This window comes from Oculina patagonica, chromosome 10, assembly GCF_052425735.1.
Source record: "Oculina patagonica isolate OP01 chromosome 10, crgOcupat, whole genome shotgun sequence".
Taxonomy (NCBI): domain Eukaryota; kingdom Metazoa; phylum Cnidaria; class Anthozoa; order Scleractinia; family Oculinidae; genus Oculina; species Oculina patagonica.
This window is the reverse complement of record NC_135767.1, coordinates 19,642,581-19,664,700: the sequence shown is the minus strand read 5'-3', so window position 1 is coordinate 19,664,700 and position 22,120 is coordinate 19,642,581. Positions and strand designations below refer to the sequence as shown.

General features: G+C 39.4%; 2 protein-coding genes across 4 annotated transcripts in view; both read left to right on the top strand.

The window, feature by feature from the left end:
• The window catches only part of LOC144629130 (uncharacterized), a 9,038-nt gene extending 5,501 nt beyond the window's left edge, over positions 1-3,537 (top strand). The window contains exons 4-5 of one of the 2 annotated variants that reach the window (XM_078487330.1): positions 2,734-3,047; positions 3,400-3,537. In XM_078487330.1, the coding sequence (XP_078343456.1) occupies positions 2,734-3,047; positions 3,400-3,519 (434 nt within the window). In that variant the 3' untranslated portion in view covers positions 3,520-3,537. Of the gene's footprint in view, positions 1-2,733; positions 3,223-3,399 lie in introns of both variants that reach the window. The other variant, XM_078487329.1, reaches the window with a different exon arrangement.
• A 1,867-nt stretch (positions 3,538-5,404) lies between these two features.
• On the top strand, positions 5,405-11,756 carry LOC144629227 (zona pellucida sperm-binding protein 2-like). 2 transcript variants are annotated; one of them, XM_078487461.1, is made up of 3 exons: positions 5,405-5,768; positions 9,594-9,705; positions 10,821-11,756. In XM_078487461.1, exons 2-3 carry the CDS (start codon positions 9,639-9,641, stop codon positions 11,204-11,206), a joined length of 453 nt encoding a protein of 150 aa, XP_078343587.1. In that variant the 5' UTR covers positions 5,405-5,768; positions 9,594-9,638; the 3' UTR covers positions 11,207-11,756. The 2 variants fall into 2 exon arrangements, with proteins under 2 accessions (XP_078343587.1, XP_078343586.1); XM_078487460.1 differs by lacking the exon at positions 5,405-5,768 and adding an exon at positions 7,596-8,106.
• Positions 11,757-22,120: the final 10,364 nt, after the last annotated feature.

Below are 22,120 nucleotides of genomic sequence, written 5' to 3'. Positions count from 1 at the left end.
TTGGATGCATAGATTGTTAAGTATGAAAAAAAGAGATTGAAATTGTCGGAATAATCAAGATCACCAGACGTTTATAATGATTATGAACTTCTGGTATCACTCGTTGCTGGAACCCAGCTCTCTTTGCTCAAGGAGAGGGATCTGGTGCGAGGATCGTGTTCCTTTCTCGCATGCTCCAAACGGAAACATGCAAGCAAGGAACAGAATTTCTTGTTATGGCTATTAAAATCATTTTGAACACTTTAATAGATAACAATATAAACACATATTCTTGCTTTACATGTTGTAAGCATAATCATGTCAAGCAGGGATTGAAATTTCTGCTTATAGCTATTAAACTCACATAACATAGCTAGCAGAGCCGCACAATCAAATTCAGTATACGTTAGCGCATCATAACTCGATGGAACACGCTAAAGCATGAACCAGTTGTTAAATAACAACACGATAACAAATGTTCATGTTTCACATGTTCTAAACAGAAACATGCAAAAAAATGGACACACAAATTCTATAATCAACACCTTATCAAAGGAGGGAGTTTACAAAATTTTCTGCAGATTATTTTAACTATACTTTTACCTTCTCTTACTCGGTTTGACTTGAAATGTTCGTCGATGAAAGTAAAAGAATCAAACTGTCGTGCACCTCTCGTTCTTCCACTCACCTCTGGAAGATTTGTGTTATCCGATATTTATAGAAAATCATCGTTTTGCAAATAAAAAGAAAGAGAAAATCCGTGGTGACGCGCGCATGCAATTTAAAGGACAAGCACACGCTCAAGCACAAGCACAAACGCATAATGAGAACGAACACAATCGTTGCTCTTATGTTGTTCTTGCTAGCGATCGCCTACATAAACATAAGCACAAGAAAAACTTAACTGTTCGTTTTTCTTGTGCTTACGCTTAGTCCCGGGCGCTAAGTATGTTTATGGCGCGATGATTCCTAGTAAGGTCAAGATAAGAAGAATGAGCGTGTTCGATTTTCTTGTGCAATTATGCTTGTGTTTGAGTTCTACCAAGGGGGAGGGGCGGTACTTTATATATCTTTACCCTATACCAGACCATGTTTAGCTGATTTTGGAGCCCTATACTAGGCAAGACACCGCAAATTCCTACCCTATTTCAATATTTTTTTAGAGCTGTATCACTACAGTAAACACCCGCGTGTAAGAACCTAGTGGTTTAAGAATTTGCTGGCAGAAATTTGCCATTTTAATACCCCAAAATATAAGAACCTGTTTAGCCAAGCAAATTTCAGCAGGTTCTTATATGTGGGTTATAGAAAATTTTTATGAACATTTTTAACAGAACATCCCAAACTGTATTTACAAATAAAGAAAAGACAGATTCACATAGACTGTAATTGTCTTCTTTGGACCTTGCATGAGGCTTGAAGCAATACAGTTATGAATAAATGCTGCATAATGAAGGACCAAACTCATTTTTTTCTTCTCGTACAATCAAAAACTATGGCTCCTCCTTAGAAATTAAGAACCTTATTAAGAACCTACTTAGCCTAAATTACCAATAACTACCCCCAAATACAAGAACCTACAGTCGAAGCTTTCGTAAGCGGACACCCTCGGGACGCGAAAAAAGTGTCCGTAACTGGAGCTGGCCGCTTACGAGAATGGTTCTCGTAAGCGGCCACTGGAGGTGTGAGGGATAGATGGCCGCTTACGGGAGCTTGCCTAGCTAACAAGTGGTGTTTCAAAATGTAACCGGACGTTGATGACGACAAAACAAACACTGAAATATGGTTCTGTAATTACTGTAAAATCATTGTGACGAACGGCGATGTAAAGTTAATAAGAAAAAACAAGATACAGAGGTTGTTTATAGGATTTTCTTTTGGGTGTCCGCTTACGGGAGCTTAAAAACAAAGAAAAAGTCAAAGTTGTAATCTCTGAAAGTGTCCGCGGCCGCTTACGGGAATGTCCGCTTACGAGAATGTAAAAATACAGAGTTTGTATGGGAGTTAAAACGGGGTTTCAAACAAGGCGACCGTAAGTAGAGCTGTCCGCTTACGGGAGTGTCCGTTAAGAGAGTTTCGACTGTATTTTGCCAAACTTAGAAAATTGTAGGTTCTTACACGCGGGTGTTTACTGTATCAGTGTTTTCAATGGGAAACCATCTGTCAACAACATTATGTTTAGGAAAGCCTCTTTCACTTCCAAGTTCTATTCCTATTCTGGAATTAATTCTTTATGCCACTGATCCGTTTCACGGCAAATGATACCCTATTCTAGATCAAAACTCTCTGGTTTCTATACCCTATCCCAGACTAAACTGCTTTAGAACCATACCCTTCACAGCGGCACATACCAATATAACTCATATATACTAGTTATGCAACGCTTTCGAGTGGTATACTATGGAATATCCCACGAGTCACTTGTATTTTCTCGGTATACACACGAGCCTTTAGGCGAGTGTGTATACGAAGAAAATACAAGTGACAAGTGGCATATTCCATAGTATACCACGAGAAAGTGTTGTGTAACTATTTTATACCATGCATGCCATAGAAAATACGCTTACTAAATTTCGTCGAGAATACCATCGCAGCGCACGATGGGAAGGTTGGGTTGAATACCGTCGAATATACAACGGCTTTCCTGTATTCTGATTAGCTGTATTTTCTTTGGCATGGTATAAATGGGAGTACCCCATCCCCCAGGAGTTCTAGCAATACTTACTGTTGTTGTCTTTGTATAATAACTTTAAGGCCAGAACAACAGGTTTGACAGAAGAATACAGAAGTCACAGGCTGCAAAGAGAGATATGGAACTTAAATTTATGGTACATAATGGTAGGAAAGAGGTAACAGGTTTGTATTCCTTTAAAGGTCAAATGCAACGAAATTGGGAATTTTTTCTTTTGTCCGCAAACCTGTCGCTTATGAAGGTACTAATGATAATCTACTCTCACAAATGGTTTTTGTGCGAATTCTGGCGTTTAGGAGATGAAAATCCGACGATTTCCGAAGACTTCACGAAAACGAACCAGAAATGGCCGCGCGTGGAATGGAATCTAATAGAGGTATTTGTGACGTCAGGTTTGGCGAGCTTGTTTTCACGTGTTTTGAGCGGCGGTCATAAATTTCCTTGCAAATCCTTGGGTTTGTTCGATGGATTTCCAGAGTTTTTGGAACAGCCGTTAGTTGAAACCAATGAAGACCTTGATTCAAGCTTTCGAAAGCCTAAATACAGCCAAGGTCTTCAAAATTTAAACTGACAACTGACCTTTCGTACCATTATATTGTATTGAGACACATTCAAAGTATAAGTGCTTTAAGAACAGGACAGTATCGAGTATGATAAATAGTTTTAAGCATTTCTTAATTATATACAGCACTCACCTGGTTTAGCTTAATTTACTTTTATTTTTGCAGGACCAGGAAAGCAAACTAGTTAAAATTTACAGTACTGATCAAGTACGTAAGGTTGGAATGCGTTATTTACGCTGTGCATTGTGTGACACGAGTCACAGAAGTCTGTCAAACAGTGCGTGACGTGAAAAACAAAATAAAGAAGGTAAAGAAAAGACTGTGGTTACAGAAATCCACTCATTCGCCGTAAAAGGCTGTATTACCCCCTCCCCCCCCCCCCTCTCGGGGGTATTTCTTTTTATGTCCTTTTGAGACGGCTTATTTCAAATCGCATATCAGTTTGGGACTATTTAATGTTTTAATTGTAACAATAGACTGAATAGATAACAGATACTTTCTTTTTATAGACTAAGTAAAAAGGCATTTCTATAAGCTTTTAACCGGGTGGTTGATGTTAAACCACTTCTTTGGCTAACAAGAAAGCCTAAGGTGTCCAATAATAATAATAATAATAACAATAATAATAATAATAATAATAATAATAATAATAATAATAATAATAATAATAATAAGGTTTTTAGGGCGCATTTAAAAAACTCAATGCGCTTACATTTCTCTATTAAAAAATTAGCTAAAACTAATATAATGTTATAATTTTTCTAAGACACTAAAAATAAAATAAGTGAAACAACTAAACAAAGGAAAAAATTAAGGTTACATAAAACAAGGTTAGCCCAATAAAAATAGATCAACAATAAAATTTCCGAAAAAAATGTTTTTAGTGCAGATTTAAAAGTCGAAAGAGATGGTGCATTTTTGAGAGAGTCCGGTTGGCTGTTCCATAGTATAGGTGCAGAGAAAGAGAAGGCACGTTCACCGTATGTCACAGAGTTCACAGTAGGGACAGTAAACTGAGTAGTAAGTTCCGTTGCGGGCGATATTGTTGTAGGAGGGGCGACAAGAAGGCCGAGCAGAGTCCATGAATAATTTTAAAAGCCGGATGAGTAGAAGTTTAAATATAACACGTGATTCAACAGGTAGCCAGTGTAGTTCTCGAAGGGCAGGTTTAATGTGATCGTAGTGTTTAGTTCCAGTGATAAGACGTGCGCAAGTGTTTTGAATTCTTTGAAGTTTATCCAGTTCCGGTTTTGGCAGACCATAAAGGATACTATTACAGTAGTCCAGGCGCGATATTACCAGTGCATTAACTAACAGCTTGAGATTTTCCTTGATGAAACGAAAGATTTTCCTTGGTGAGACGGACCCAGTAGCGTTTTACATATTTTCTTTTGTGGTTGTTGAAAAAGAAGAACGTTAATAATAAGAAATCGTAAAATTTCTCCGTTTCAAATATAAAAAATGTGTGTAAATAGAAAGTGTGCGACAAAAGAGTGTGCAACAATCGGCAACAAGAGAAAGTGTGTAACAACGAGGAGCTCTGTCTATATCCTGCTAGATTTGCACGTTTTGTGTACCGCGGAATTCAGCTGCTTTCAGAATGTGGTTACATTAATCACAAGATCAACTGATTCAACGATTTTGTAATTCATTCAACTCGGTCCAGGGCTTCTGCATTTCTTACGTGCAACAACCTATCACATGACCGTGCGCTGATCGTCAAATAAAATTATCCGAAGACCCCAATCTGTATACGTACAAAGTTTTTTGCACGTTTGCTATTAAAACGCGCTTAAACAGACCTTTAGTGGCTCGTGACGTGCGAAGCGGAACAAATCATCGCGTGATCTTAGAGTTGATCCACTCAATAGCGAAGCACACGAGGTCGAAAAAGAGAATGCAAATGAATATAACCCCATAAGGCTCAGGAAACATCAGCAAGTTTTGAGAGAAATAAAAGGAGTCTACGCGAAGTTTTCGTTTTATGAAAGTGTTTTAGGAACACCGGCTGCTTTACAAAGGTTTTAGAAAAATGGTTCGCCATTTCGGTTTGTTTTTCTGAGTCGTGACGTCACTCGCACGTTTGCAAATTATTGAACGCTAAATCGTGCTAGTCAGAGATTCCTCGCTAGATTTGCAAGTTTTGTTAACCAACAGTTTCAGAGTGTGTTTCGCGAGTCATAGTTATGCTGTTTGTTTTTGTATTAAGAACGGCAATATTAATGAATTTATAAGCTAAATCCCGCTATATGTAGACTGTTTGCACGTTTCGTTCACCGCGGCTTTCAGAGTATTTCCGCACATCAATCATAGGATCAACTGGATCAAAACTTTCGAAAGTATTTAGTTCAAATCGAACTTCTAACTATGCACAGCTAACTAACTGCTTCTAACTGTGCACAGTTTAACAATAGCGGCGTTTGTCCATCGGCAAAATTCACTGACGCACAAGTTTCAAAAAGCCATTTACCTATTCGTGAAAAAGAGGGATAAAATCGCTCTCAATAGCAGCTCACGCCAAATCCAGCAATAACGTAAGTTTATCTACCTCAATTTTTTGTTTCATCACATTCGTTTTCATTATGCAGGACCGTAACCAGACCTTTACTATAGACGAGGCAAGATCTTGCTAGGGGGTTCTGGGGGCATGCCATTCAGTAAACTTTGAAATCTAGAAGCTCTGGAACTCTTTCTTCGACATTTTTCATAAAGTATTTCTTGAGAAAAAAATCAATCTTGTTCAACTTGGGATTATTTTCCCAACAAAACTTTTTTTTTCCAATTTGGGTTGAAATCTAGACGAGGCAAGTGCCTCGTCTTGCCTCTTGCTAGTTACGGCCAAGTTATCAAAAAAATGATCGATTTTTAGTTTCACGATATTCTTTGACACAGCTGCAGTAGCAAAGCGCGCTAGTGACGTCACGACTCAGACAAGACTCAGAGAAACAAACCGAAATGACGGACGATTTTCCTGAAACACTTTCTGAAACAGCCGGTGTTCCTAAAATACTTTCATAAAACGGAAACTTCGTCTAGATTCCTTCTATTTCTGTCAGAACACACTGATGCTTTCTTAGCCTCTTGGGGGTTTTAAAAATTCATTTGCATTCATGCTTAATTAGACCTCGCGCGCTTCGCTAAGGCTTGAAGGAAAATTTTCACTAAAAAATAAGCGAAAGTAATAGACGACGTTTCGACATCGTCGGATGTCATTGTCAAGTGAAATGTTTGGGGTTAGTTCTTGCATATTAATAAGTATACAATATCAGAGAACTTCAGCCAACATTCAATACACAATTCGAGTCAATCAGAGCAAAATTGTTTGTTTAACTTGCTAAATTTTTATACTTATTTATATGCAAGAACTAACCCCAAACATTTACTCGACAATGACAGGCGATGTCGAAACATTGTAAATTACTTTCGCTTATTTTTATATTAAAAATTAAGAAGGTCACTCGGTATTACGGTATTATGAGGTGACCCTAGTTGGCGGAGTTGCAGGCACGAAGGTTTCAAATGACGCAGTAACGTGTGTGACAGATCAACCTGTGTGACCGAAAAAAGGTTGTAGATAGATATTATGCCTATCCCGATTGTGCTCGGCAACTTTTGAGCAACTTTTCACCTTACGAGCATCTTTTTTCCTTTCGAGCAACTTTGAGCAATTTCTAGACCGAAGATTTCCGAAGGTTGTCGGTGTGTTGTTCGAAAGCCATACGAACATTTCCGAGCATTTTTCGAACTTTTCCGAAGATTAACGAAGTTGCCAAAGATTTCCGAAGAAGTTTAGAAGATGTTTTAACTTTCGGATCATTCAGCATTAAAAACTCGTCAGGAAATTAAACATGACGTCATCGGTATCTTCAAGATTAGTCTTTGTGAAAGAAATTTGTGTAATTCAATAAATTTTGGTATTCAGTTAAATAGCATGGCAATGCTTAGAAATCTTACCTGTCAAAGGAAAATTAGCATATTTGGGGAATTTTCTTATTTGAAAGCAACGTTTTGGGTTTTTTGAAGTAACTTTCGAGCGAACTTTTTAGCAACTTTTTGGCATTCCAGTGAGCAACTTTCCCGGCATTTTACGAGCACAATCGGGACAGGCTTAGTTACCCTGGCAATGTTTTGTACCTTTTACCAGCAGAACACATGGATCCATTGGGGCAATAGGATTTAAATTATTCTGATACCGTAAAAATCCGGTTATAAGCCCCCCCTCCCCCCCCCCCCCGCTTATTATAAGCCCTCCCGGTTATAGGCCCATCTACCTGGAAACAAAAAAAAATACATCCGATTATAAGCCCCCCCCCCCGGATATAAGCCCCCTCTACCGGATGACAGTACTAAACAAGGCTAAATGTTGCTTTATTATGCGTTTTTAACTTAAAAACGTATTTCGATCAACACTCCAGTGGCTCGTCTCGAAACGTTTTTTTCATTCCGCTTATAAGCTCTCCCGGAAATAAGCCCCTCAGCTTATAAGCCCACCCAAAACCCCTTACGAAGTTGTATAAGCCCAGGGCTTATAACCGGAATTCTACGGTACTCGATTAAACTTAAATAAATTATATTACTCGACTTCCTGGTGGATTCCGTCTTAACTGTTTCACACTGCCGACACGAAAAGGAAGTTTACAAAAAATCAGAGTGACGTCATCAAGCCCTTATCAACCGGTGACAAAAAGAACCATTCAACTTTTGTAAGAAAACATACAATAGCGTGAATAATTGATGTCCAACAACCGGCGCTCTGTTGTGCTAGTGCTAAAGTAGTGCGGAAGTTACATGTAAAACAACGGACTACTAGTCACAAAGTCCACGAACGAGTCAAAAAATCCAGCTACAGAGAATTCGTTAAACTTTTAGCAGGTAACTGAATAATCTTAACAATGACTGTGCGCTTATTTCTGCTTGATGGTCGTGTGTAGAGTGAGGAACCAAATTTACACTTGTGCCTAAGGGACTATTAGTCATTTTACAGGGAAAGAAACCTCAAAATAGAAAGTTACTTAAGTGTAAAATCGCCAGAAAGGTCTATCAAACCAAAAAGGACAAAAATGGTCAAAACTGCGGAAGAATTAGACAGATATACACAAGAAACTTAAGACGCATCATCCGTGACGCTAGCACGAAGCATTTGTAAATTAACACTGGCGCTAATTCAGCTTTTGCTCGTTGTTCGTAGAGACTTTGTTACATTGTTTCACGATTTTTTCACCGAAGTTTAATAAGGTTTGGCTTACTTCTTTTCCAAAAATAGCGTGAGTTCAGTAACAACACCCAATTGTGTGCACTGAATACACTTCCGTAACAGTTATTAATGCAAAAGAGATTAATAATAAATTTGGCTTTTGACGCCATCGTAAAACTAAAACTCACGATTTGGACAAGAGTTATTTAACTTGAGGGTTTTCGACAAAGAGAAGATAACAGTTTAAGAAAAATCAACGAAAGATTCAGTTGCCGCTATGACAGAATCCGTTCAATTTTAAAAGTCATTATTGAAGAGAGATTACTTATAAAAAGTCACCAACTTAATTATAAAACGCATTTAATTAAAAACCACAAATGGAACTATGTCATTTCGTCAACAACCGAGTTTCGAACCTGGGTTATATTATATCATGGAATTCATTTTAGTTTTTGTTTTTTGTTTTTTGCACATACTTAAGAGGCGTGTTAAGGTTATATGAGTTAAAGGAAAAATATTAATTCATCGAAAGCTTGGATCGGCTTAGATCGCCTAAGGCTGACTGGCACTGCGCCCATTATTAATGTTGCGAAAACGAGTACGTAAATCAGGTTAACACATAGCTATGGAAGAAAAATTAAGAAGGAAATTAAATTATTTTATTACTGTACTAGTTGTTAACCGGGTTTTGCTTTAAACGACTCACTAACGGATTTTAATAGCAGCTTTGTTTAACTCCAAGTTTCAGAAATCATCAACGAAATGAGTAGGTTGACAGTTTCAGTTATTTTAATCACGTTTCAGTTATAGTAATCATGCAACTGACACTCTACTAATCTCAGTTTTTGTTTAAGGTAAAGTCTGCGTTCGTTTTGTTTATCTCTGGTTCCTGAAGCATGAAGCGACTAGAAGTATTTCTATTCCCCCCTGGATGGGAAGCTAGTCTATCGCAGGGTTACCAACACATTTGGTTGGTCAGTACCTATTTATACACCTGGGTGGAGAGAGGCACTTGGAGACTTAATTGTCTTGCTCAAGAAAACAACGCAATGGCCCCGGCCAGGGCTCGAATCCAGACCTCTCGGCGTTGCTTTACTTTACATTTATCACTTCACTACCCATTGCCAACGCTAATTAAATATCGCTTTCATTATGTTTTCTCCAGGTGTATATTTCTGAGTAAGGATCAGCAAGAAGCACTTCAGCCATTATGTACATCGGAAGTCTGCTTGTCGTCCTGTTTATTGGCTTCCAGCAATATGGGATTTCTGCTGAAGGTAGGTAAAGCCCATTATTTTAATCCAAGAGATATAAGGAGCGTAACCAGGCTTATCGGTTTCGGTGCTCAACTCGGTTTCTGCAGCATAAACAGAGCATAACGCGACTAGGATTATTGCTGCTTTCCTGTGATGGGATGCTATGCCATCGTTGGTCCCTGCTCCCCACTCTGTATCATGCGGTTGTCAGCTTGCCCTACTATTTGTCGATCATACGCTCGGAGAAAGGCATTGCGAAAAACAAATCCTAAAGACTTCCGCTAAGGCCAGAACACAAACATTTCGATCCGGATTCCAAAGCACGCATTAACCCTTTACACTTTTGACCCTTCCTACTTGTCACACCTGACAATTCTCGCTTCACATCTTTCACACTTCACACGTTTTACGCTTCACACTTCTCACAGTTCACATCTTTCACACCTCACACTTTTCACACTCTTCATACTTTACACTTAACACACTTTTTTCTTTACACGTTTCAAACTTAACACCTCATACTTTTCATACTTTATGCTTCACACTTCACAATTTTCATACTTAACACTTTTCATAATTTACACTTTTCACACTTTCTACTTTTCACACTTAACACTTTTCATACTTCACACTTTTCACACTTAAGACTTAATTTCATTTTCATCTCACAATATATAGTGGAAAAGCCTGCTGGTAGCAGTGGCTTATCAAGGCGGGCCAGTCTTAAGCACTAACAAAGTTGAAGAGAGCAAAGTTAAAATATGTCGGATCTTCAATCAATTTCAAAATAGTTGAGACACTGTCCCAAAAAATGTATTTTGCTTCAAAAAATGCCCTCGTTGAAAAAAAAACAAACAAGTTTCATTCTGATCACGAGGTCCTCTCCGGACACAAGGTATCATTGTTAAAATGTCTGAAATTACATTCGTAACCAAGAGTGCCTCAACTTTCTTTTCAAATAGTTGTAATTCTTAAAATCAAAAATGTCCCAAAACTTTTCGGTGTTCTACTTCAGACATGCACTGGCTACTCAATCATACGTTGTGATTTCTAAACAATGCTTTTGCCTTCCTTTCAGTCCAGCCAATAGCTACTGATATAGCTGATCATTTTTCCTTTAATCTTTTTCACATTAGATCTGGGAACAATCTTTACTTGTTTTTCAAGTCATATTTCAAGCCACATGCGGATGGAAGTGGACCGAACCAAAAATCCTGACCTTGAACCTGAGAAAATGCATCTCAATGATCCCAGCTGTAACGCCACAGCTTTTAATGACACTTTCGTCCTGTTTGAAGTACCGTTACAAGGCTGTGGAACTATTCAAGATGGATCAAACGCGGGGTTTATACTATACTCCAATACTGCTCACTGGGACCCACCAAGTGGTCTGATAACTCGCACCAAAGGGTTTAGAGCTGAGATCACGTGCAGATATTCCAGCGATGGAACTGCGAGTGTCTGGTTTGTGCCTCAAGGGACCCCAACCCCGGCACCCGGTAAGTTCCGGTGTGGATTTTAAAGGCTTCCTTATCTTTTTGCCTTACTATTCGCCAATCATACCCATAAATATAAAAAGAAGCACTATAAAAGTAAACTGTCTAGTCGAAAATCAAAGCTCACGGACTTCAGCCAGGCCAGAACCCAAACATCTCGATAAAGTTCAAAGCACACTTTCGCACCTCACACTTTTCACACTTCACACTTTTCACTTTTACACTTCAAACTTTTCACACGTCACACTTCACACTTCATACTTCACACTTCTCACACAACATATGTTGAGATAAACTTGGCAAAAGTCGGGCCAACTTTTTTCATGTTTACCCAAACCCAATTCGTTTCAATCTTTTAAAAAGCAAACTATATAACACCTCCACCTGGGTTAGCGCCCTAATACATTAGCAACCCCTTCAAAAACACTTCCCTCTCAATAACCAACCCATTTACCAAAGATGTCCCAAATTTCGAGCCTTGCCCTTCTCTACACACAAGAAAATAAACACCTTAAAAGGTTTTATCAGTAAAAAGGTCCCTCGTTTTAACCCGATCCTTAAACGTGCTTGTTTCATCATTGTGTGTAACAAGAGAAAATGAAGAAGGAGAGATGACGTCATCTCTTCTTGTATGCAAAACACTCGTTATCGTTCGTTACCAGAGCCTCAGTTCTCTCTGGCCGAGAAAAGTAATCTGGTTCCAAGGTCTTGTTCCTTTGTCGCATGCTTCAAGCGGAAACATGCAAACAAGAAACATAATTTTTCTTGTTACTGCTATCAAATCAGTTTCATGACTCTAAAGGCCTGGCTAAACATAGGCTAGAAAACATTGTTGCAGAAACATTGTTTCTTGTCAACAATGTTTCCAGTTAAGCCAGGCCTTCATAGGACACGGAATAAACACATGTTCCCGTTTTCACATGCTACAAGCATTAACACGTGCAACTGGAATCGAAACCAACTATAAAACCCATTCTCATGGTTTTAAGAGGGCGTCTTTCTTAGAAACACCCACACAATTTCGCGTAAAATATAATTTTGCCTGAAACTCTGTCAACTGAAAGACGTTACCAAGGTAAGAACTAAAACAGATTTGGTTTGATTTGAAATGATATTCTGGCCGCGTTAGAAGCCATAAAATATTTTCCCTTGTCAGCCCCCGTCACAACGTCTCGAAAATTGAAAAATAGGCACTTTTCGTAACACTGTAAAATATTTCTTTCGCATCATCTAGCCGCAAATTTTATATCAACTTGCTCATAAACCTTTCTAGTTTTCCAAGAAAGTCACAATTTGCCTCTCAATTCTCCTGGAAAGGCAAAATGGAGCGTAATATGACCACTACTAATCGCCTTCGAGCGAAGACTGTAAATTGGCTTCGATTTAGAGGCTATTTTTTAAATTTTGGGACCAACCTAATACTTCTAGCCTATACAGCCGACTAGAGTAGTCGTTAATCTACAAATATGTGCAAAATCCCATGTACGTTTTCAATATTTCAAAAGTTGTGACCGTTTTTATCAGCACATGTACCAGCATTTTCGATTTTTTCGCCTATATTGAAATCGAACTCTCTCGAGCAGATTTTGACACACATGCAGCCTACCTGCTTCTCATCTCGGTTTATGTCCAACGTTAGACGGTTAAAAATCCCCAGATTGCTAAATCCCATAATAACTCCAGCAAATTGGTAGGTATTGCCTTCAAAACTTTAGCACCACGGCATCTATCGAGTCCCTTGTTGGCGATCGAAAGCCTGAATCCAAGGCTGCATTTCGCACTAAATAGCCCATTAAACACCGTTTCAGAGCCGTTTTTCTTCAAGAATCAGTCAAAAGACACTCCGACACTGGTATTCAGAGAACATAGCCGCGATTTGAGGTCTGAATTCCGAAGAAACATCACCATTTACAGCGTACATCTCGACAATATCGATACTGTGTGATGCTGCTTCCGCAGAGGTCCGCATAAATGGGGAGACCGCTGATCGCTTGTGCCAACAAGGCAATATCACAATATATTTTTAAAATCAAAATTTGGAAAGCATGCGCAATTTCGAGTTTTAAAGAAATCAATCCTATAAATAAATATATTTTAAAAGCGAAGCCTCGAGCCAAATGGCCCATACTGTTTCAGCTTATCCCGGTTTCGATAGCATTAAGCCGCTAAGAATTTTTCTACTCCCTCCTAGATGGAATGCTAGTCCATCGCAGTCCCCCCCCCCCCCCCCCCCCCCAGAATTATTTCGCCGGTAACCATTTATACACCCGGGTGGGTAGAGGTGCTATGAGAGAAAATTGCCTTGCTAAAGAACACAATATAGCAACCCTGGCCAGGGATCGAACCGCGGACAGTTCGATCTGGAGTCCGGCCGACTGTAAGATATAGCATTTTGAATTTCGGAGTTCACGCCACACAAGACCTAAGATGGCCGCCAGAAGGCTGTCACGTTTTCTTAAAAAAAAATCCTCATCTTGCCATTTTTAATACTCTGGACACTTGAGCGTTGAGGTTTTGCGGAAAGAGTTTATTTGAATGTTTACTTTTTCGTGAGGGTGATCGGATTTGTAGCAGAATTTAATGCCAGATCACATGTCTGTGCTCTTCAAATTTGCGTGAAACAATTTGACGGATAACTAGAGTACAGAATAATATACAGATCTGAGACTTGGACAAGTAACGGTAGTTTATATAGCAGTTTTCTACAACCTGTAATATTTTTTTTTACTTAATAGTTTTGGTTTTATTTTTGGCGGCGTGACAGTGAAATCACTTATAGGATGTAGTATTCTTAGCCTGCCTGCCTTTTGATGAGAGGGATGAGAGGACTTAACGTAATAAAGCACAGCTATGTCAAGACTACTCAACAACTGTCTGTTACTCGTACGGGAAGTTTAACATGGTTTAGTCAAAAACACATTCACATTCACGAATCATATCCGTCCCCTTATCTATCAGAAGTGGCTTTTTTTCTTTTGATTTTACATGAATCTCAAAGTGGCTACAGATGGCTTTCAGCATGACCACATTAAAATTTTTGAAGCTTGTTGCTGTGGTAACGTTCACAGAGGTCATACGTGTCGTAGCAGATGGGATGCGAGACGTTGATTTCTCTATTAACCTCGTCTACCAGAACTTGTCTGTCGGAATTTTCCTGGAGGCATCGGACATCTTTCTCGTCATCGGGTGACATTCCGACCACACCCTGATCCTTGCGACGTTTTGCTGCTAGTCGGGAGAAAAAGCGCTGGATTTGGCTCTTCGTCAGCCACTCTGTTCTTGTAAACATACGTTCATTGTCTTCATTTTTGGTATTTCGCATGTCTACTGCAACTTGGGAAGGGCATAGGCGTACCGGCAATTTTTGCCAGGGGGGACGGTGAGACATTTGCCCAAACTGAAAAGTTCTCACAAGTTGCATGCCCAAATTTTTACGAAACAGTCGAGAAGAATCGAGGTTCATACGATGCACTAACATAGGCTTTCAAATGAAGTGAAAAATTCTTATATAAGAATCTATCATATGAGCTCATACAGCACGTTAAAAGAAATAGCTGTCTCTACCATTTCAACGGCCGAAGATATTAACCATACAATCCATGTCATTGTTGACTACAGAGTTGGAACATGCCCATTAAATGCTAATAAGTGCGATGGCAAGTAATAATTTAGGCCAAGTAAAAAAAAACAAATGTTTCTCGTCCCGATTTCTATAAAAAAATAGAGCGGCCGGGTGAATTTTTTTTATTTTTTAATTATTTATTATTTTGTTGCATTCCATACCTGTGTTGATCGAATATGTGCATATTGATGTAGTAGTAGTAAACTTGATTTAAGTGTCAATCGCTCTAGTGCTTTAAACACCTATTGGTGGCACTAATGTTTTTTCCTCCATCGTCAAATTCTCCAGGCTAGAAGCGAACTTCCAAAATAAATCCTGCAAGGTAATTGACTTATCCAGTACAAACCTAGTGTAACGAGGATTTAAAGTTTTGGGCCTTAGTTTGTATTAAACGCAGACAAAAGATAGTCTTTCTCCGTACAAAGTGAAAGTAAACATTGTTGGGTTTTGTTCGTTCTAACTTTTCCAAAAATAAAAAAGAGAGGCGGCCCCCAAAAATGAAGCGGGCGGAAACGAGAAACACTTGTTTTGTTTTTGTTTTTTAATTGGCCATACTGACACATCGACACGTTGTCTCCCCATCACATGCTGCGGAGGTAAGTTTTCCATCTGCGCAATGCTCTGAATGATCGTTCTGCAGAACACGATGTAGCAGGTATCACTCACGGATATGAAGAACGTAAGGAAACTCTGAAAACTTATCAAATAGATCATTCTCTTGCATTTCTGAAACAGACATGTAGCCTAATCCGCGCACACGACGAAAACTCGCGCACATTTTCTGCTCGGCTTCCAGAATGTCTCCGTCGATTTTATAAAATTTAGTAACGCAGAGAAGCTTTCTATATCAGGTGTTTAACTGTGACAGATATTTACAGTACAGTGCCCAACAGTAAAAAAATTACAAACATGTATATCAACAAATGATCCCCTTAAAATAGAAAATATCTATCTCTTCGAAAAAAAAACTTCTTTAAAAACTGGCTTTGCCCAAATTTCTCTTGCTGCCCAAAAAATCTGAGTTACCCAAAATTTGAGGGGGGTGCAGCCCCCCTTCCCCCCCTACCCGGTCTGTACGCCTATGGGGAAGGGTCCTCCTTTCGCCAAGTTCTTTCTCCTAGTGTAAACCGTGCCGTAAGGTATTCTTTAACCTTCTGTTGCTCCTCGGTTTGCTTAGGGCCCATCCTGTTTGTAAAGGATTGATTTATTTAAAACTCGAAATTGCGCATGCTTTCCAAATTTTGATTTAATTGCCTTGTTGGCACAAGCGATCAGCGGTCTCCCCATTTATGCGGACCTCTGCGGAAGCAGCATCACACAGTATCGATATTGTCGAGATGTACGCTGTAAATGGTGATGTTTCTTCGGAATTCAGACCTCAAATCGCGGCTATGTTCTCTGAATACCAGTCTTGGAGTGTCTTTTGACTGATTCTTGAAGAAAAACGGCACTGAAATGGTGTTCAATGGGCTATTTAGTGCGAAATGTAGATGGATTCAGGCTTTCGATCGCCAACAAGGGACTCGATAGATGCCGTGGTGCTAAAGTTTTGAAGGCAATACCTACCAATTTGCTAGAGTTATTATGGGATTTAGCAATCTGGGGATTGTTAACCGTCTAACGTTGGACATAAACCGAGATGAGAAGCAGGTAGGCTGCATGTGTGTCAAAATCTGCTCGAGAGAGTTCGATTTCAATATAGGCGAAAAAATCGAAAATGCTGGTACATGTGCTGATAAAAACGGTCACAACTTTTGAAATATTGAAAACGTACATGGGATTTTGCACATATTTGTAGATTAACGACTACTCTAGTCGGCTGTATAGGCTAGAAGTATTATGTTGGTCCCAAAATTTAAAAAATAGCCTCTAAATCGAAGCCAATTTACAGTCTTCGCTCGAAGGCGATTAGTAGTGGTCATATTACGCTCCATTTTGCCTTTCCAGGAGAATTGAGAGGCAAATTGTGACTTTCTTGGAAAACTAGAAAGGTTTATGAGCAAGTTGATATAAAATTTGCGGCTAGATGATGCGAAAGAAATATTTTACAGTGTTACGAAAAGTGCCTATTTTTCAACTTTCGAGACGTTGTGACGAGGGCTGACAAGGGAAAATATTTTATGGCTTCTAACGCGGCCAGAATATCATTTCAAATCAAACCAAATCTGTTTTAGTTCTTACCTCGGTAAAGTCGTTCAGTTGACAGAGTTCCAGGCAAAATTATTTTTTACGCGAAATTGTTGGGTGTTTCTAAGAAAGACGCCCTCTTAATAGTTAACACGATAGAAAAATGCGTTCCCCTTTTTACATGTTTTTAGTAGAAACATGCAAAATCGGATTGAATGCCTCGTTTGAGAATTATGTACATGTATCTGTTTTAAATGTTTTATGTAGAAACATGAAAAACATGGATAAGTTGTGGTTTTAATTTATCTTTGGTTTGAATTTTTTTCAAACCAGTTTGATTTTCATTTCCTTTGACAGTTCTGAAAACGAAAACAAACTTGATCGTTTTACATGTTTTAAGGACAAGCATGTAAAATATTCTTGTACAACTCTTATGGCTCGTTTGTCATCAACTCTCATTTTACAATCCGGTTTTGTACTAACGTAAGTACTGTTTTCAAATGAAAGAAAGGAAAGAAAAAAATACGTGGTGACACGCGCAACCTAAGTCAAGTAGTGTAGCAGCTCTTGTAAGCTTATAATTCTTCTGGTCCTCTAGTGTAGCAGTTGTTATTGATTTTAGGGGCTTGGGGCATTGTCCTGTTGTTTGTTCTATTGTCCTTTCGAGGGGTTTGAGTTATTCAGACCAGGTACCCAACCCAACATTCCTCTAGTGTAGCAGCTCTCGTAAGCTTGTGATCCTACTGTTCCTCTACCGTAGCAGTTGCTATTATTGTTAGGAGCTAGGGGCGTTGTTCTTTATTGTTGTTTGTTCTATTGTCCTTTCGAAGGGTTTGAGTTATTCAGACCAGGTACCCAACCCAATATTCCTCTAGTGTAGCAGCTCTCGTAAGCTTGTGATCCTACTGTTCCTCTAGCGTAGCAGTTGCTATTATTGTTAGGAGCTAGGGGCGTTGTTCTTTATTGTTGTTTGTTCTATTGTCCTTTCGAAGGGTTTGAGTTATTCAGACCAGGTACCCAACCCAACATTCCTCTAGTGTAGCAGCTCTCGTAAGCTTGTGATCCTACTGTTCCTCTACCGTAGCAGTTGCTATTATTGTTAGGAGCTAGGGGCGTTGTTCTTTATTGTTGTTTGTTCTATTGTCCTTTCGAAGGGTTTGAGTTATTCAGACCAGGTACCCAACCCAACATTCCTCTAGTGTAGCAGCTCTCGTAAGCTTGTGATCCTACTGTTCCTCTAGCGTAGCAGTTGCTATTATTGTTAGGAGCTAGGGGCGTTGTTCTTTATTGTTGTTTGTTCTATTGTCCTTTCGAAGGGTTTGAGTTATTCAGACCAGGTACCCAACCCAATATTCCTCTAGTGTAGCAGCTCTCGTAAGCTTGTGATCCTACTGTTCCTCTAGCGTAGCAGTTGCTATTCTTGTTAGGAGCTAGGGGCGTTGTTCTTTATTGTTGTTTGTTCTATTGTCCTTTCGAAGGGTTTGAGTTATTCAGACCAGGTACCCAACCCAACATTCCTCTAGTGTAGCAGCTCTCGTAAGCTTGTGATCCTACTGTTCCTCTAGCGTAGCAGTTGCTATTATTGTTAGGAGCTAGGGGCGTTGTTCTTTATTGTTGTTTGTTCTATTGTCCTTTAGAAGGGTTTGAGTTATTCATGTGAGACCTTTCGAGAGCTGGTACCCTACCCATCGTTTCAGTAGCGTAGCAGCTCTCATAAGTGTGTAATTCTACTGGTCCTCTAGTGTAGCAGTTGCTATTGTTTTTAGGGGCTTGGGGCATTGTTCCTGTTGTTTGTTCCAATGTTCTCTCGAAGGGTAGCAAGTCAATTAGTGCTGCTACCCGACCCTCAAAGTCAGTGATATTGAGTGTAGTACACTAACAATTTTTATTGTTGTTTTTTAGTTTAAATTATAAGACTAGAGCAACAGCTATGACAGCAGCCTACAAATGAGACAGGTAGTAGGTAAAAACATTCAGATGGAATTGAAATATATGGTAAGCTAGAGGATATGGGTTCAAATTCTACTTATATCCAAGATTGCAAAGAAACAAACAAGTGACAAGTTGCATAAACTATTAACTAACAACTAGCATTTATACTTTCCATTTAGGAACATCAAGATAATAGCTTAAAATTTTTAAGCCTTCTTTCGATCCGTTTAATGGTATACAGGCCTCACTTTTTTCGAGAAATTTACTTCTATTTTGCAGGAAAGTTCTGACAAAGGACCACAATAGGACAAGCTGTTTTGACAAGTTGACACAACGATGGGAGGTGATATACGATGGACAAGCACATCCTATCCAGGAGAAAGCTTCATATTGTGGAACTGGAGTTTGATATAAGCCCCTCGGTTGTTAGTAGTGTGAAAAAATTACAGGACTTGTGTATTATATCAGGCAGTTGAATCCCGGTAGCCCGAACACCCGATACTGATCGAACCTCCCGCTAACTCGAACCTTTTTAGATTCCCCTCCAGGCCATTTTTCAATAATTTTACCCTCGATAACTCGAACGCCCGGTAAATTGAACCTTTTTCGAATTCACTCGAAGGTTCAAGTTATCGGGATTCAACTGTTTGAAAATAAAGGATAATGCGGGTATTGAGCCTCAATGCGTGCATGCCCTGCTTGACTTCTAAAACGATCAGGGCCATTGTCCAGTACTGTTGTTAAAAAGAAGTTTTCAGAATAATTCGTTGGACAGCTTTACCCGTAGCCGTCCTTTAAACAATCGAGGCCTGAAGTGTACCCAGACCTGCCTCGTCCCCAGGCGCCGATTGGCCGGACGTTGAGGCGGTAAGGCGGGAAAACAGGGAGCGCGGGGATTGATGGTTAGGGAGCGAGCCGTCCGCATCAGGCCCAGAACGCCAAGCGAACCGTGCACGTCAGTCCCACAACACCAAGCGAACCGTGCACGACCAAGGACGAGGACGCCTGGGGACGAGGCAGTACCCAGACTGTACCCAGGTCAACTCGTTTACCGGCCAGCCACCAGACGAAATTCAGACCAGGATGACGTCAAGCGCTAAGCTGCTGGGACACAGGTTTGGTGTCGAGTTAAAACTATGTGGACGTTGTATTTTGTTGTTTTATTAGAATAAACTTGTTATAAAACGGTTTTATCAATTCTAATAGTAGCATATTTTTCTTTTTGTGCAGATTTGGGTCAGGTTAGTATAGCATCGAATGCGTGTCGTAAAACTAAAACCAGAGAATTCACTCTGGCCAGTTACAATCAAATCAATCAAATCAATCAACTTTGTTTTACGAGGGTTGCACGTAACAGTCTTCGACTGACAAACCTGTGGCCCTCGGATTCCCGATCGAATTGGAATTTAGAAGTGTTGGTTTTTGTGGAGGGAGGAAAACCGGAGAACCCGGAGAAAAACCCTCGGAGCAAGGACGAGAACCAACAACAAACTCAACCCACATATGGTACCAGGCCGGAATCGAACCCGGGCCACATTGGTGGGAGGCGAGCGCTCTCACTACTGCGCCATCCCTGCCCCCCAACAAAGGACACAGACAATCCAGTGAACCAATCAAAACTCGAAGAAATATGTGTAGCCGACACGAAGCGTGGGAAAAAGGTTTTGAAGGTTTTGATTTTACCTCAGATTAGACGAAAAAATAGTCCGAATTTTTAAAAGTAATCACTAAGCATAGTTATGCAAAACCAAAGCAAACTCGAATTACTTCCGACATGGTTCTATTATTTTGGCGTAGTTTCTGGAAAAGTTGGGACAATGCTAGTACCTTATTACATGAAATTTTCGCGACACTTTAATTTCGCAAATTTCGCGATTCTAAAAAAATCGCGAGATTAAAGTGACGCGAACAATAAGTGTCGCGAATATAACATGACGCGAATATTAAGTGACTCGCATATGTCAGTAATCAATGTAAATGGATGTTGTCGTCAATTGACTCGACTCACTTGTAGACATTGTGAGAACTGCTCTGTTGTTGCTATTGCCGAGATCAAGTCCCCCCTGCGTTTTTGTTAATTTTGACGCTATTGTTCCTTCGATGAAGTCGTTTTATATAATTCAAAGGCATGTCAAAATATATTGCCAAGAAAATATAAATTGTGTCTCACTCAAAAACGCGAAATTAAAGTGATTCAAAATACAAAATTTTCGCAAAATCGCGAAATTTAAGTGTCGCGAAATATGTGCACCTCAAAATCGCGAAATTAACGTGTCGCGAAAATTTCATGTAATAAGGTACGTAGAATATTATAGTACCTTTTACAAGCACAATAGAATAAGGCCCAAAAGCATGCTTCTGGCTTTCGCTTATATACTGCCAAGAAATTATGCCAAGTAATTTTGATAATAACCCTTAAAATCGATATCTGCATGGTTAAAGGGACGTCACAAGCTTAACTTCAAAAATTCAAGAGCCCAAAGACATATTGAAACCTTCTATTCAAATAGTGGCCTAGTATTATTAAAAGTTACTATGTCAGTGTACTGAAGCTATAAACAAGTGATAATATTGTGATGCCATCAGGAACTTTAGACCTTAACTTGAAAAAGTCAGGCTGACTCTTTGCCCTTGTGACCTGAAAAAAAAAAACAGCTAAAAACTTACAACGGCTCCTCTCTTCCTTAAAAAAAAACTTTATATCTTCATTTTGATGTTCCAGGCGCATTTCATGTACTTTTTCCTGAAAAGCAGAAAAATGTCCCTGGCAGTGTCCCTTGAACCTTATTCTTTGCAGATAACTAAGCACAGTAGAAAGTAAAATTGTCATAATCCCAGCTGGGCTAAGACTAGTAAAAGATTACTTCGACTGACTCTACTTACACTTTTATGTGCGCCCCTGTTGGATGTCTCATTTCTAAGGAGATAGGTCATCGCTATTTTAAGAAATGCCGTGGGACACACAGAAGTCAGGTCTGGAATTCGAATTAGACCGAAATACTGTTTAAGTGGGTTGTAGGAAAACATACTTTCATTCTAGTAAGGCAACCGAATGCGGTTGTCAAATTTGGGGGAAGATTCTAAAGGATTGTGGTACTGAATTCTGCTGAAATTGACTGATTTCTTTTGGGTGTAAATTTTAATATGTAAGCTCAAATTGTATGAAACATGGTTTATGATGCGCTGGCAAAACTTATCTTTGCTCATTGCGAATTAGAGATTTGATCTTAAAGTAAGCGAGTACTTTATTGGCAATTTT

What these genes read in the sequence shown, in the direction of transcription:
- LOC144629227 (XM_078487461.1), top strand. Translation starts at nt 9,639, where the DNA reads ATGTACATCGGAAGTCTGCTTGTCGTCCTGTTTATTGGCTTCCAGCAA. An exon ending in ATATGGGATTTCTGCTGAAG is followed by an intron (nt 9,706 to 10,820) that starts GTAGGTAAAGCC and finishes TTTTCACATTAG; the next exon opens with ATCTGGGAACAATCTTTACT.